Below are 18,057 nucleotides of genomic sequence, written 5' to 3'. Positions count from 1 at the left end.
CTGGCTTAGCTGTGGTGAGAGGCAAGCCATCACGTTCTCTTTAACCCACTTCCAGTAACTGTAGGGAACGAGACAAGAAAATGACATGCAAAACAACATGGGAAACAAATAAAACACATTTGGTTACTGTTCCATGTTATTCATTAAATGTCGTCTTGTCCAAAGCGAACTATTGCCTATTGTTGCGTTTATAATCAACAATTGTTTGAATCAACGCAATGTACAGTTTGAAGTAATTCCCATGAATGAATCAAACTTACCAAATTATGTTGTTTTTACTGTATATGCTTTCATATTTGTATGGCGTATGATTGCAAAATTTGAGAAACATAGCCTTTGGGTCTTTTTTAACAACTCAAATCCATTTCTACCACAAAAGTCTTATTTTAACTTTAAAAAAGTGCTTAAACTCACTCAAGTTTTCTTAAATTCTCTTTGAAGAATCTTTCTGTTGACTTTGGCTTTGACTGACTCTTGTAGCCAATATTTCTTACGTTAGCATTCTGCTCTACGGGCTCAGTGTTGTTTGAACAAACAGATTACATTTAATCGAAATGAAAACTGATAAAAGCAGCCATTTCTACATGGTTGTTTGACTGTATAACATCTATCAATAATTCCTTGAATTAAAGCTGTAAATCAATAGCCTTTAGATCTTTTTTGCAACTCAAATCAATTTCAACAGCAAATGTCAAATTTTAAAGGGGTCATATGATGCTGCTAAAAAGAACATTATTTTGTGTATTTGGTGTAATGAAATGTGTTTATGCGGTTTAAGGTAAAAAAAACAAAACACATTATTTTCCACATACTGTATATTTTTGTTTCTCCTCTATGCCTCTCCTTCTGAAACACATCGATTTTCACAAGGCTCATCTCTCTGAAAAGCAAGGTGTGCTGTGATTGGCCAGCTATCCAGTGTGTTGTGATTGGCTGAATGCCTCAAGCGTGTGACGGAAATGTTACGCCTCTTAACATATTGTGATGCCTTGTCCGGCCGGAGTGACGAGACAAACATAAAACCCATTATAAACGTGATATAAACATGATTCGTGTTGTGTTGTCTTTTGCAAGTCAAAAACAAAATAGTTTTGCTTTCTCAACGAAAAAACATGGCTTAGAGTGAGCGGAGGCCAGAGGCCTAGAGTGAACCGCGGCTGGCTTGAGTGAGCAGAGGCGGCTGCCTTGAGGCGGATTCTACGAAGGAGCGTACCTTGCGCTACCACATGTGACGACCCCGGGCTGGACTCCGCTTCATCCACGGTGAAAGCCGATTCAGCGATCCACAGTGCAAAGTTGATGTATTTCCTCAGTGACTAGCACAGATCAGCTCCAGGCATGATGAAGTGGATATCGTCCTCTTTTGGAAGGCCAAACAAAGTAGTTTCGCTTTCACAGTAAAACACAGCGTCTACACGACATGGCGGTGGCAACATCAATACTACAACGAGAAAAAAAGTTAAGCCTTCTTTCTTTGTGTGAACATCTGGGCGGAATGCAAATCTTCCCACATACTGACGTAGAGAAGTGGGGGCATGTCAGAACGAGCCGTTTTAGGAGGGTGTGGACAAGTGTCAACTTTTATAAAGAATATCTCTTTGGATTTGAGACTTTAGTCTTTGCAACTTTACAGATCTTCTTTATTCACTAAGAGCTTGTAACACTCCAAAGAGAAAGGAAAAATTTAAATCGCATCATATGACCCCTTTAACTTCAAAAATAGCTAAAAGTCACGCAAGTTTTCTTAAAAAGTTATACTGATTCTGCACCAACATCAGTTGACTTTGGGTTTGACTGACCCTGGTATGTCACTTGACTCATTAGCATTCTCCTCTACTGGCTGAATGCTGTTTGAACAAACAGATAACATTTAATCCATATGAAAACTGATAAAAACAGACATTTCTACATGGTTGTTTGACCGTATAGCACTCTGAAGTTTATCTGTTTCACACTCAACTCATTGGTTGTGGAAAGAACGTTCCTGAAACACCAATGTAAACACTGCAGATGATATGTATGTAAACAATAATATGGCATGTTTATTTGTGGGCACTTACATCACCACTTGGTCAGTGGAAATGTGGGCAGATCAGAGAATTGCAGATCCCTCCCAGAGCAATTTGGAAGAAAAGGGGGAAAAACAAATTTCGGGAATGGGATTATTTGACTTGGTTCAACAAGCAACCACCTAGAAACCACATAGCAACATGTTAAACTAGGCAACACACTAGCAGGCATCTAACAATGTAGTGGGACTCTTTGCACTGAAGAGCACCACGTAAAGCACTCATTATATATGTCAGTGAAAAAACAAAAACATTGTATGGCATTCCAACAAAAAATCATTGTTTATGCAGAATGATCTAAATCAAAATGTCCATCAGAGAATCACTTGTCCGGTTCATGTCTATCCTGAAAAGGAGATTCTGTGTCCCAGTGTGTTTTCCCACACATCTGAATGGCTTTTCCCCATCTGGTTTCCACAGACATGGTGTGAAACAGTCTAAACTATCATTACATCCGACTCGCACATTGAACACTTGACCCAGGACACATCAGCCTGTGAATACTATGTTCATGTTACCATTTCATGGCAACACCACTAACAGAGCAGAACTCCAACACATTAATCATAAAGTCCTTCAAAAGTAACTTCGGCAAGTGAAAAAGAAACATATCAGACTGGATTTCTGTCATGTTTGCCCATGGAAAACTCATCTACACAAGCCTAGGGTGTTGTGGGTGGTTTACATTTACATTTATGTTTTAAGGAGATGCATCAAAAGGACATTTTCTCATCTGCCAGGCAAAAACTGCAGATCCAATTGTTTAGAAAAGTAGCAGCTTTTATTAAATAAGAGCAAATGTAATATTCACCACTGACAACAAAAAACAGCTTAAGCAATTCCAATTTACTGAATATGTTGTCTGAGACAAAAATGTGAACTACCAATGACTAACTAAATAAAAAGGGTTCTTATAAGATCTTATGACACAAGAATTCATTCGCTCATGCTTTAAACCGAAATCCAAATCGACTTCAGTCATGACTGACAGCAAAAACTACAATACGAGAGGCTACAATGAGCCCAATGATGCTCTCGCTCAACTTATTGAGTTTACAGCCTAATTTGAGAATTTATAATCACGGCATGCAGATACGAGCCTTTAAAGATGCTTGGCAATGTTCTTATCAACAGGGTTTTGATTAATAAAAGTCAATGTTTTATCATTGTTATCGCCAACTGAATGCTCTCACCGAAATATTTTCATATCCCACTATATTATGATTTCTAGAGCTTGTGAGATACTTGGGTTGTAATTGAGCAGCGAGGAAGAAGTGGAGAAGCCATTGATTTGTGAACAGTCCGCTGTCTGCTGAAGTGTGCGATCTTATTAAAGCTGCTGCAGAGCATGAGTACATAATTACAGCAGCTCATGTGGGCCAAAGTAGTCAAATCTGCATTACAGAAGTGAGACAAGAGCCTTCAGATTACTACTTCCTTTATAGAGGACACAATAACACGGGTAAAGCTGCTGAAGACCCACAGAGGATTTGAGAAAGCAAAAAAAAAAAAAAAATAGTGATTGTATGAAAAATACCATCTGAGATGATATATTCAGACAAATTAGATAAAAGTCAAATGATACTTGCAGAATTCTTGAATACAAAAGGCAAAAATATCAGATAAAATTTTATGTTTTATGCATTTTAAATTGCAGGTAATACACTTGACTGACTGCATCATCGATATTTAATCAAAAGATGTAATAATAATAATAGTAAAAATAAAAATCATAGCAAATTATAATTTGTGGCACTCTGAAAGTAATATATGAATCCATTGTTCATGACAGAAGATTCACACAAACACTGAACAAAAAATAAAATAAAAATAGTCTTAAAATACAAAGAAAACTAACATGGGGCTCAAAAATTCTCACTTTATTCAGTGACAAAAATCTAAATAGAGTTAAATCAAAGCCATGTGAACAGAAGTCATAAAATGATTCAAATCTCAACACTGTCGAGAACGGACTCGTGATGTTTTGCATGGCTGGTGTTTTCAGTGGCTGAATCGGGACGACCACGGCTTCCTTGTTATTAGTGACAGATAAAGGCTGGATTTTCCACATAGCAGGCAGTGGAAACCTGGGAGAGGATTACTTCCACCTTATTTAACCACAGACGGCACTGTCCGGCGTGATTCTCTCTGCACTGCATTTGAGAGAAATGCTGAACACATCTGTTTTTTGCATTTCAGAATGCTCATATTCTAGCCATGTTCATTAGGGGTGGGCCAGGGTTGTTAAGTAAATGTCCAACAAATGCTAGTTGATTAATGAGGATGACTATTAAGTTTTTTCTTTTATTTCTTTTTAGGCTATTCTTTAAACAGGGTTCGTTTAAAAATGCAGAAGTGCTAAAAAGTGTTTGGCATTTAGTACTTTAGCATGCTAACAGTAACTGCTGGATTGTCAGTATGCTAAAACTTTGAGAAGTTGCATTTTTAAATTCATCCTCTTTCAACTAGTCAACTTCAGACAACCCATCAACTAATTGATTCTTAAGTTGTAAACACAACAAAACAAAATGTTTGTAACACTTTACTCAAAGTATTTATATATAATGCATTTTAAAAGTATCTTTAATGCATTGAAATGCACCTCATAATGCATTGTATGATCTTAATAACTGTAACCAGAGTTAAACATGATCTTTTACACCTATTGGATTAAAACACATGACAACCCTTTGTGCAATGCATTCAATGCTTCAAGTAAAGCATTACAATTGTTTTTTAATTTAAAAAAGACAAGAAACAAATTAAATCGCCCCAACCAACAAGCAGCAGCAGACGGGTTGGCCGGTGCTCAGTGTCATTTTCTTTTCTTTTTCCTCAGAGCCCCAATTAAGAAGCAGCCTAATAAAGGATTGGGATTGGTTTGAGATGATTAGCTGTGTTAACAGGGCACCAGAGTAAATCCAAGGTTATGTAACCTAACAGGCATTGTCATCAGCCAGTGATCGAGTACCTTTGAAACGAGCAACTCGCCAATCAGGTTATAGTGTGCAATCCAGCAGACATACGGCCTGAGCAAGACAACTGACACACTACAGACGCTTCGGGGCAGATCATCTAGAATTTTGTTGGCTTTGTTTCTTACATCTGTAGAAGTCATTCTTTTCTGTATAACAGGGATACTGATTTGAGAACTTTCAGAAAGCTACATAGTAACAGATATTATATTTCAATAGCATTAATTTAGAAAACAAAAAGCATTTGCATGTGCAACAAGTTATTATTGATGTGTTTAATTATAATCTTGAGTTAAGTTGAGTTGAGTTGCAAGCAATCCAACATTGCTACAAAGGAATAGTTCACCCAAAAATTGGGTGACTCTCAGGCCAGCCGAGACATAGATGAGTTTATTTCTTCATCAGAAAAATTACGCATTTGGGGAAATGTAGCATTACCTGCTCACCAATGGATCCTCTGCAGTGAAAGGTTGCCGTCAAAATGAGAGTCCAAACAGCCGATAAAAACATCACAATAATCCACAACACTCCAGTCCATCAGATAACATCTTGCGAAGCAAAAAGCTGCATGTTACACTTCATGCATAGCACTTCCTCTATTAAATAAGTTCATCTCCTGTTGTCTCACATCAGAGCCCACTCACATATTTGCTTAAAGCTGTTTTGGATCGTTTTCACTGGTAAACTATGTTTGATCTGTGCATATTTCTCTCGTGATTCAGACAAGATTATTTTTAACTGGAGAAAACAGAATTATGGGTACAGAACTCTCATTTGGACTCTCATTCTGACGGCACCCATTCACTGCAGAGGATCCATTGGTGAGCAAGTGATGTAATGCTAAATTTTCCCAAATCTGTTTTGATGAAGAATCAAACTCATTTATATCTTGAATGGCCTGAGGGTGAGTACATATTCAGCAAATTTTCATTTTTAGGTGAACTATTCTTTTAAAGCCTTATGCACACAATAATTGTGTGAAAATACCTTCAAAAAGCAATAAAACCCATGCAGTTCAATTTGGTCAGGCTATTCATTCTGTTTCATAGTCTTTTGTGAGCAAATGCTGGACAGGAATGATGCAGATGATTTTGTACTCATGAATAATTCATGAACACCTTGAAATTTTCAAGTGGAGAAAAAAAAAAACATAACATGAATAAAACACATCAGATCAATTATTCAGCGCCACAGCCATCAGCATTTCACATTCACGAGAACGGTCATGTTCAACAACTTCAGCATCCGTTCCTTGTAGAGCGCGAGCAGAGGGAAGGCCTATGGCTACGACAGGAAATGAGAACGGAATGAACATCCGCCTCCAACTGAAATATGCCATGCTTTTTCAAAGTTGTCATACGCCACTTTGAGGAAAACAGTCTTCACTGAGAGCTTCAGTGCAACCAAGTGCATAAGTTTACTACATCTCAACTCCATAATCAAAGGGAATATGAATATATTAATGTCACAATTTATAGTTTTAAACAAGTTTGTGTGGATTTCAATTTCAATTCTGAAAGCAAAGCTAGGAGTAACATGCTATCATCAACATAAAATCTCTGCATTAAACAGTCCTAGATTAAACATAAAAACACCATACAAATAATGTAAAACCAAAAAACCTTTCCACCAATGTTTTTGCACCCAAAATCAAAACACACGTTGGTAATTCTGAAACTGTCTCTACACCACTTTAAGCAAAGACTGTAACATAAACTGATGCATCAAGCTGCTACTGCATATATATGTATACATATACCATAAAGATAACAATTTATGAACATTGGTGTCTTTATAAAACTTAAGCAATAAGCCATTTAAGGCCATGTATTACAATGATTTCACCAAAGTAAATGTAATTTTAGGCACTGAGCTTCATATTGTGCCTAAAAAACACTGCTTACCCATGATCAAATCATTGCAACCATGGGACTTATGTGGCTTTTTGCTTTTTAAAACTGAGATGAAAAGGAAAAAACACTATTTTTGTTTTTTTTTCTATATGCTTTTAAGATGAACTTCAAAAAGTGACAAAATAAATTTGACAATTACAGAAATATTCTGTTTTCAAATGGTGGTAGACTAATTAATGACTTATTAGACTAATTACTTTCTTTTACTTCAAAATTTCATGTTTATTTCAATGTGTTACCTGACATTTATTTGTATTTTTCTGTAAAACTTCTAAGTGAAATATTGTTTCTACCCCAGTTTATTTTTCAGTGTACATCAGCCATCCTGCCAGCTAGATAACAGCATCTAACCACTAAAATACTATACTAGTCAACCACCATCCACACCAGACTCAAAGGGTGAATAATATTTCAGCGATGTCTCATTGTTAACCACACAGCTGTGTTTCTGAGAGGTTGTGTTATTAACTGTGTGAGTGGCATGTGAGTATCTCTTCAAGTCACCCAGGATAGCTTGTCGGCAGGCGGGTTGACACTGAGGTCACGCGGGACACAGGCATTCCTGGGTGATGGAGTGGGGTCTGGGAAACGGTTGTTTAAACAGAGGGAAAGCTGCTTTCCCCCCACTGGCACCAGGGACATTGTTTCTACTAATCCTTCAGAGCCCCCCGTCCCATTCCACCGAGCGCCGCAGCCATCGGGGAAAAAAAAAACAGCAGGAAGCCGGGGCCCGAGGCACCCATGACAGAGACGGAGATAACTGTTTGTTTAACAGCAAAGTAAAGGGGACGCAAAAGTTAGACTTCTTCACACCTGCCACTCAGATGAAAGGGGCATAGTAATAACAATCAAGGGGGAAAATTATAGCATAATGTTTATTGCAATCCTAGTTCAGATGCAAACGGATAAAGCAGCATGACACAGACGTACTGACAAACGCATTTGGAATATATCTTGATTGTGTGCGGTAGATATTCCGGGAGCATTCAGGGTTATGTCATACATATTGAAAGCTTTTGCTTCCTACGAATGGTACATCTTAATGCATTAAAGCCAAAGCAGCTTTTTCGTGTGCACTTCAGTTGGAAATGATATGTTATGATAAGCATCAGCTTAGGGTTTAAAAACTATTGCATTAGATGAAAAAAAAAAATTTTTTTTTTTTTTCATCATTTGAAACAAGCTCAACATGAAAGAAACTGATATCTGGTGCAAGATGAGCATTTCAGGATGTATTAAAACAATTTTCAGTGCATTCTCCACCAGAAAGTGTTTTCTCCAGACAGCAAATATGTTTTGGTAACACTTAAAAGATCATTAAAGTCAATTAAAATAACTAAGAGATAATTCACATATTACAGCAGCCCCCAAGTATTTTGGCACTGCATTTGATAACAAAATATCAAATCAAACAACACTTATCTGAAAGAAAGAGCACACACTGTTCACAAAAAGTATTATTTCACTATAAATCATCATGACACCAGTTGCTTAAGGTCAATGCAAACACATCAGAAAAGTGAAGTTTAGCATTATTGATTTTTTTTTTTTTTTTTGCAGTTTCTTTAATATTTCATTATCTAATGCAACGCCATTTACACATTTAAAAGTCTTCAAATACTTTGTCTTCATTATGGACAATATATCTAATGTTTTAATCACAACAAATCTAAAAAGTAATAAATAAAAATTAATAAATAATTTGGGCAAGAACATAAATACATGTTTAAAACATCTATAATAAATCTTTAATAGAGCAGAAGTCATTAAAAAATGTCTTTTATGAAATGTTTTGGTTTAAAAACATAAACATAAAATATCAAATTAAATTATTATTAGAACGTATTACATTAAAACATCTTTAATAGAATGGACGTCATAAAAAGAATGGCTTTTGTGAAATGTTTTGGTTTAAAAACATAAAATATCAAATTAAATTAATTAAAAATATATATTTATTTAAATTAATATGACTTGCTATTGATATTTTGTTATTTACTCCAATGGCATTCATTAACTCTCAGTGTGCATATACTTTTTGGGGCCACTTTACTGATCTGTTTAGCATAATATAATAATAGGTCTATTTAGGATTTAATCATTCAAGTTATTATAACGTTTTTTTGACAGAAAAAAATCCATCTGTTCTTACCGGTCATATTCAGCATTGTCCTTGTCGCAACGAGCATCTTTATGCTTCTGCCAGTCTTTGCCATGTTTGCACGTGGTGAGGAGAACCACATCTTCGCTATTATGGATGTGATGAAGTGCATTCCTGGTATCAGATCCAATCCCAGTCAGATAGCGCTTGCCTTTAAAAACCAGCACATATTTCCTAAAGGGAGGGATGGTGTTGTATTTTAAATACCCCCTTTCTCCTCCAGTCCGGGGGTGATCTTTAGAGAACAAGGGGATGGAGATGTCAAAATTGGGTCTGAAGTTCTCTGTGCTGATGCTGGCTTTGGCCAACATGGCTTGTCCGATATCAAACCCCAAATCCTCCGTGTAATCTGGCCATGTGCCCGAATACAGGTTAAAGATCAGGTGGTTCCTCCCGTTATTCCACAGGTTCAGGTTCTGGATCTTAGTTTTGAGGTTGTGGACATACTGAGGAGACAGCTGGTCTCTGTCCAGAGTGTCGAGGTTCAAAACAAAGAGACAAGCCTGTCCCGGGTCAGACGTGTAGAATCTGGAGCCCTCGATGGAGGACAAGATGTTTTGGTAGCTTTCTGAGATCTTCTCACCTTTCTGTTGAGGGTAGACGTAGACTTTGAAGCCGTTCCTCCTGCACAAGGAGAAATCAAAGCAGGAGTCCATTCTGCACTTGGAAGCTCCAGAGTTGTCATCTCTTTTTTGTCTCGGAGAAGCGCGGACATTGTAGTCCTCCGTTTCAGTCTGATCCCACGGAATAAAAGCTTGTAAGGGGTCTGAGAAGGGGGGCCAGTGTGGATGGGGGTCATCCCCTCGGTTTGGAGTCCTTCTGGAAGCTGGTCCCTGAAGGTATAAAAGGAGAATGAGGCTCACACCTACAGAGAACAGAATTAAATAGCGTTTTTTGGCCTGCATGTGTCCTTAGATCCAGATGGAGCTGGTTGCTGATGAATGCAAAGGTCTCAACTCCTGCTGCACAGCATCTTCCACAGACCTGCAGGGATTTGATGCTCTCAACTTCCACCGTGTGATTCCAATCCCAAATCCAGAGCATGTGGGCGATTTAACCTTAAACCCTTTTTATGGATCTAGCTCTCTCCTCTCCGGTGCCTGGTTCACATTAGACAGCATCTAAACTCCTGACAGATGACACCTGAACCCTGCTGGCCATCGGGACTGTTCTGAATCAATGAAAACTATCAGAAAGTTCTTTCAGAGAAGAGTTCTTGAAATCCAGCCTGGAGGAATCACAAACATCTCCCGGTGATGGATCTCATGAGGCGCGTGTGAGTCAGAAAGACCCTCTCCCAAACTTCCCGAGCGGATAAATCCCCACAAATCCGTGTATCCTCACATATCTCTCTCTGATAAATCCTCCAAAGGTTGGTCGTCTTTGTGCAGTTGCTGCTTCGGAACCTCTCGTAAAAACATTACAAACAGACACGGCTTTCTATTCCTTGTCACGTTCGAAACGCGTTCGCGGCGCCGACGATACAACGTTACATTCCAGCAGCACTTTAATCTGAAGCTTCCAGTCGCGATTGTTACATTGTAGCATTCCAATCCCCTCACGACGGCGGTTGACGTCACGCGTCTCCGCCGTATACCGCGCGCTGTGATTGGGTCGCGTCATTTCCGGGCGGGCCGACGCTAATGTAACCCATTCACGACCACAGTCCAGCGTGACGGTATTTTAAAGCAACAACAGCAAATGTAGCATATTTCTCAAACTATAGTGACAAACAGAATTATTTAGACACTTAAGCCACACTGAGCGTCATTGTGTTTGATAACAGAATATCAAAGCAAGCGGCATTTATTTTAAACAAAGATAGCATACTTTTCAATGAAAGGGGAAAAGCTTTTGTACTGTGAGCTAATAAAACAAATCATATGCTATTCAAAACGAAGACAGTTTAAACACTTTTTGCCTGTCAAAAATTAGAAAACTTATGAATGTGTGAATATGTACAGTTAAAATATGGCTTGCTCTTAAATTTAATACAATTTTTGACTTATTTGCATAACATATTTATGTAAAATCAGAACAAGAGTGATATTTTTCCCCCTAAAACCCTATAAAGAAAAGAATTAGATTTTGAAATTTCAAATTTCTGAACATTTTCAGTGGCATAACTCACACTACGGTAAAAAATGCCACTGAAAACATAAAAAAAAGTTTAAAAATTCTGATAGTAGAAGACAGAATCGACACTCCTATTTCTAGAAACTGGACTGAAATATGATTTAACAATAATAATGTTGGCAAAAAACATTTAGATGGTGCACAGTTTGATAGGAAAAGAGCTGTGTGAATATTCCCTTTCCATAACAACGTATGAGTTTTGGAATGTGAGTGAGTAAATAGTGAGAGAATATTCATTTTTGAGTGAACTATTTCTTTAAAGGCTACCTAATTTTGATTTATTATAGTTTTTTTAAAAGCAGTGTTGCTCTGTGTCATTTAGTCCTTTACAATATACAATATTAGCTCCTTATTACCATAAAGATGCCAATGAAGAACCATTATTTTTAAGAGTATATTCCACTAAAAGAGACGTTAAAACAAAACTAACTGTGATTGTCACTTTATGTGTTGGTCAGACAGACTCTTCTTGGCTGATCTTATCTGAATGAAATATAATTGTCGGGGTCATCAGATGTTTCTTTGAATTATTTGTCCATCTGCAGGGGTCTGAGAGGAGAGGGAGTAGAGACGTGGAGGTGCAAAGGAGGCATTTGAAAGCACATTCCTCGGAAGCTGTGGAGCCGTGTCCGTATTCGAGTGTGATCAGACGGGCCAGTGATCAAAGTGGAGGTCTTGCCTCCTCTCCTTTCTGTCCAGCATTCCTTCCATCCTCTCATTCTTTCCTTTGCAGCTAATATTGCAAGTCACATTTATATCCACATGCGGCCCTTTGAACATGTTTGATTGGCACAGATGGAACTTTTTTCTTTAATTTTCTGTGCTGATTTTAGGTGTAAATTCTGCAGAATAGATTTAAATATGGTAAAATGTGATTGTTTAAAGTAATGACAATGACACCGGACTTGATTTGATTTTTAGATTAAGATATATAACTTCAGCTGCAGCGTCATAAAATATATTTGAAATATTTAATTAAACTTTTATCTACATTTTATCTATAAGTGACATTTGAGTTTGATGCATTGATCTTACAGGGAGATTTATTTGAGGTATTTTCAATAAAGATGTGACTAGATTTTGATTAGATAAAATCATATGCTGCATAAAAGGAACAAATCAACGACCGACTTAGGTGAGAGATTTTAGGAATTAAATAAATAGTTTCAAGGATGCATTAAATTCTTAAAAGGTGACAGTAAAAACATTTATAATATTACATATAATGTAATATGGAAAAAAACTTTGCATTGATAATCATATTAAATGTTTCTTGAGCAGCGAATAAGAATGAAGGATCATGTGACACTGTGGACTGGAGTAATGATGCTGAAAATTCAGCCCTGCATCACAGGAATAAATTTCATTTTATAATATATTCAAATAGAAAACAGTTCTTTCAAACTGTAATAATATTTCACAATATTTGATCAAATAAATGCAGTCTTAGTGAGCATAAGGTACTTATGTTAAAAATATTATAACATTTATCAAACCCCAAACTTTTGAATGACATTCAACCATTGAAATTCAATGCAATGACATTTAGTGTATATTATGTGTATTATGAACTATCCAGCATATTTATCAATGTTAGCAATTTTTTTTTTAAACTTCTAGCCTAACCCTGCAGATTTATGCATCACCTACCATGCACAGACTGACCTTTTGGAAGAGTAAGACGATTCTGTTTTTGTTTGTCTAGACTAGAGAAAGTAAATGTAATGGTGTATCAATAATTAAATGAAGCCCTTTGTTGAGCAGAATGCAGGTTCAGAATAAATCTCTGTAGGTCTGAAAGTTATCCTCAAAACAACATGACCAATGCAGAGTCATTTAAATTCCCCAACAGCCTCAACAGAACCTAAAAAGCTATTATATCCAGTGGCGCCATCATCATTAAGTATCATTAGCATGCTTTTGCCACCATGGGCTGTTGACATGACATGTAGATTTTAGTCTCAGCCTCACACCCACAGACCACCACAATCCGTTTACTGACCGTCTGATGCACACAAAAGACCCCAAAATCCCACCCTCAGGCCCTTTTACTATTGGATGAACAGAATTCTTTCTGTGGAGGTTTATTATTGAGGAATCTACTATGCACTCAAAAAAAAAGGTTCCAAAAGGGTGTTTTTGCACTGATGCCATTGAAGAACCATTTTTGGTTCCCCAAAGAACCTTTCAGTGAACGGCTCTGCCATTATTTTTATTAGTGAGAAGAACATTTTAATAATCTAAAGAAACTTTTTTTCCATTATAAAGAACCTTTTGAGGAAAAAAAGGTCACATGGATGTTAAAGATTCTTCATGGAACCGTTAATGCCAATAAAGAACCTTTATTTTTAAGAGTATATTTCAGCACTCAAAACTCAAAACCTCTTTGGATGAACATGATCGAATCAAGTTATTTACACATGGCTGAATTAAGTTTTATGTCTAATTTTAAAATACCAACATAACACAATAGAACATTAAACATCAATAAGTCTCCCTATTTTCTAATCTTGCTTTAAAAAAAAAAAAACAATAACTTTATTTCAACATTTTCTCTCTCCATATCCAGCCCCATGGAAAGAATGATTTGAGCTACTTCATTTTTTTTCTTTCTTTCTTTTTCTTTTTTTCTAAATGAAAACATTGAGTTGATCCAAAAACGAACCTGAACGAACCTACAAACATGTTTGGATGAGAAACCTGATACAATGGTGTTAAATCAAAATGAATTTGTTTGAATAAAGTGAACAGTATAAAAAAAAAAATTTTAAAGGGAAGTTAAACAAAACAAACTGATTGGTCGCTTTACATGTTGGTCTCATCATGTCTATAAGGCAGTGCTAGAAAAGTTGTAAAGTGGTGCAATAAGACTTGAAACTTGTGATTTCAATGCCTTGTGTTGATTTTATTGATTATGTGATGACAAATCTTCTATCTTTACATACATGAACACACACAAAAAAAAAAACAATCTTGTGTGCTAAGTACACGTGTGCATTGGAATGCTTTCTCATGGTTTTCCCTCCGGGAATATTTAGCAGTTCATTGAGTTCATTTCCTTTTCTTAGTCTATTGGTGTAGAGTTTATGGTAAATTGAGTATTATTGAGTGTGAACCACTTTACCTTTCCTGGATCAGTTATCACACAGAAACACACAGCACTCTGATCTCCAGTGGATATATGGTATGGGGAAACTACAGGACTGATGTAACATACACGGCTCATCAGTTAACAGATTGCTGAAGTCTGATAATATTGCTGAAGGACCACAGCTGACAACTACTTCATCAAATATTCTTTGACTTACAGTGAAAGAGTCTGTCATTAATAATACAGCAAATGAGCCAGAACAAAAATAAGTGTCAAACTCAGAGTGAATGCTGATGGGATGGTTGCTATGTTACAATATGAGAAAATATTTCCTCATACTTCATCTGATTGTTGAGACAAGGAACAGAACAGGTTACTGGACCGCAAACATAAAAGATAAAAATTAAATGCAACCTGCTTCATTTATTTTTTCTTAAATCAGTAGCATTTATTTATATACTATTGTAGTATTTATTAATATTTAGAATTTGCTTTTAATTTATATTTTTATATTGCTTTTAGTTTTTATTTTAAATGTTTAATTAGTTTAACATTTGTTTATATTTATTTATTTATTTATTTAACATTTTAGTCAACATTTATGCATTTGGCAGACACTTTTATCTGACTTATATCAAATTCACTGTAAACATTTTATCAGTTCATACTTAGTCATTTTCTTTTGCACTTTTGTCTCTTTTTTAATTGTGGAGGAACTTTTATTTTTATATGAAATATTATTATTATCTGTATTATTTGCAACTCTGTACTAAAGAGTGTTCTTTTGACTGTTTCAGTGCTTCAGTTTGCTTCAATATGCTTGAGTTTTCAATGAGCTGAGATAACAGGAAACCTGTTTAATGTGTGTGTGTGTGTGTGTGTGTGTGTGTGTGTGCGCGCACGCGCGCAAGACAGGTGTGAGACGAGTAATGCTATTTTATACCTAGATTCTCAGAAAATAATTTGCATTAAATACATAGAAACACATCTAGGGGACATAGTTGGATATCTTAAATAGACACATATGTTGAATATGCATTATGATTGGATGAGATAGAAGCATCCTGGTTTGATTAGGATATAAATACTGAGTCTGAGTCATTCAGGGCCGCACTCTGCAGTCAACTTGGATGAATGTAGGACTGTCACCATTGCTTGCAAAAAAATAAATATTCAAAAGACTTTTGTTTCATATCTTTATTAAAATAGAAAATTGCCATTAATATTTCTATTGAGGTTTAATTTATTTATGAGTTGTACTCAAACTCAAACCTCAGCTTATTTTATTTCAGTTATTTACCAAGGCAATATTTTTTATTTTAATTAAAGTTTTTTAAGTTCACGTTTTTCATCTAATATGTATATTTTATTTTCCAACTTTGTTTAAATACCAAAAATGATTAGTATCATTTTAGTTTTAGTTAACGATAACAACACTATTTGCTGTCTTTACTTGTGAATCAATGCCAGTTTGACATTCATATGTTGCTAAACTAGTGTAGTGCTACTCCAGTGTATAGCACGCGTAGATGTTGTGTAAAATAGTTCATTTTATTTTGATTGAACTTCACTGAACTTTCACTGAGCTCACTGCAATGCATTCTGGGAATGCATAGCATACTATATGATGCTGTTTATATAGGCAGCTCAGAGCTCACTATAGCTTTGGCAACAGAAGCCCTTTTTAAAAAGGAAATACATCAACACTTAAGAGCATGGGTTTGTCAAAGCATTTCACAGAGTTTGCTGATATTTATGGAGTGATGAGTAGTTTGCATTGACGCTCAAACTGCTTTGCAAAGAGGCAAATCTGATGTGAAAATTTGCCATTACACTTCGCTTGAGTTGACATTCATATTCAGTGGTTGTTTAACCAGGGATGTTTACACTAGTGCATGTCATTCATTTTCAACTGAATGTTCAACCTATTGCGAAAGTGCATTACATGGTGCCATGAGCACATCAAAACAACTGAAACGAGATACAATTAACAAGCAGCCACCTGCAATGATCTATACTGCACTGTGTGAACAATCCCTCCTAGATATGAAAGACTACATAAGCATATGGAAAGATGTAAAGACAACGTGCCTTTGTGTTATAATCCTCTGAGATCTGGGATGGTCTAGATCTTTCCGTTGATAAAATCTATTGCAGATTCTTTTTCGAAGTCATCCGTCAATACAGAGGTTTAATTGATGTAGAAATAATCTGACTGTCAAAGGTGTTAATGCCATCTTCCCTAGTTGCTTACTTATGACAGCATCATATCAGCACAGAATTCCTAAAGGCTTCATCTAATCTCTATGTGCTGTTTGCAGTCGGAGGTTGCAGAATGAACAGGCTGATACACGTAGCTACTCCAATGACAAGACGATGAGGGATCTGATAGGATCTGAGTCAGACGTGGTAAAACTACTGTCAGCTTTCTGAGGAAGGCTTGTGTTCACTGAATCAAAAGACTGACAAGTTGCCTTCACAGTAGAAGCGAGTATAAACTTCAAGCAGAATATAAGAAGATTTGTTTTTTCTGGCAAGTGTAGTATTGCTCATTAAAAATCCGCTGCCACTATGACATAGTGGTTGCCAGGGTGTTGCTATGCAGTTTGTAAGGGCCTTCTGATTGGTTGTTTTAATTTTCAAGTGAAAATTGTAAGTGTGATTGCTTAGAAAAGTAATCGCATCCCTCTTCTCAACAATCGTCCTGAAGTCAATTGGTTTTTAAATGGGTTTTTGGTTAAATAAAATAAGGTCTTTGTTTAACAAATGCTCAAGATATTTATTCTACAACAAAATACATAGGAAACTTGAGATTTTTAAATGCTTGTACTTGAAAAAATTAAAAATAAAAAGGTCACTAGTGCCTAAATGGGACTATGTAGTGCTGTATTAGGAATGCTTGACTTATGAAAAACACTAATAATGACAGACTTTTTTGTGCAATGTCAATAAAAAGGTGTTTTTAAAATGCTACATATATAAAAAAATTTGAAAAGAAATGAACTGTTTTCAGCCTTGCCATCAGGCCTGCCAGCCCTGCAGTCTCACAGCAGGCCATGGAGACCATTTATATGCAAATACATCTGACAATTTCAATGTGTTCACATAATAAAAGACAGACGTTTGATCAAGACGAATTTCAGATCAGAGTGTTGAGGTCTCCAGTTGGGTCTTTTCATCTGACATAAACGCTCAGAACCTCCTCTCTCCATTTTTGTCTCCTTTCTTATGCTTCACTCGCTTTATTTAGATCGTGCTGAGATTCACACATTTATCTGCAACTGAGAACAATAAAATAAATCATGTTGATGCATGATAAGCTTGGATATAGTTGATTAAACCTGAGATTTCTTTAATAATCCAATGTTTCTTCTTGGACGTTTGCTCAGGTCTCCTTCATCTGTATGTCACTTCACTTCAGATATTTCCAAATATTCACACTCGTCCCTGGCAATAATGCAATTTTTTCAGTCACGTGCTCCATCGAAATGACTCACAATGTGCCATTTGTAGGGAAAAAAAGTTCACGTTTCATCTTATTTTTTTTTTTCAAATATAATGCCTCAGGTTCATGTCATATAATATCTCAAATCATGTCAGATTTATTATGAAATGCATACATTAAAAACGTAGTTTTGACGCTAATGCTGCCTCAAACAGGAAAATGGAGCACCCCATCTTATTCATGTGACTCAGAATCATGGATCAGCCA

The 18,057-nt window shown here is 36.2% G+C and overlaps 1 protein-coding gene across 1 annotated transcript in view; it reads right to left on the bottom strand.

Annotated features, from left to right (window-relative positions):
* The window catches only part of LOC109109965 (exostosin-1a), a 47,841-nt gene extending 37,127 nt beyond the window's left edge, over positions 1 to 10,714 (bottom strand). The window contains exon 1 of the mRNA XM_019122994.2: positions 9,110 to 10,714. Within this exon, the coding sequence (XP_018978539.2) occupies positions 9,110 to 10,023 (914 nt within the window). The 5' untranslated portion in view covers positions 10,024 to 10,714. The remainder of the gene's footprint in view (positions 1 to 9,109) is intronic.
* Positions 10,715 to 18,057: the final 7,343 nt, after the last annotated feature.

The sequence above is a fragment of the Cyprinus carpio genome, chromosome A16 (assembly GCF_018340385.1).
Source record: "Cyprinus carpio isolate SPL01 chromosome A16, ASM1834038v1, whole genome shotgun sequence".
In the NCBI taxonomy this organism is placed as follows: domain Eukaryota; kingdom Metazoa; phylum Chordata; class Actinopteri; order Cypriniformes; family Cyprinidae; genus Cyprinus; species Cyprinus carpio.
Note: the sequence above shows the minus strand (reverse complement) of the source record. Positions and strands in the feature narration are given on the sequence as shown.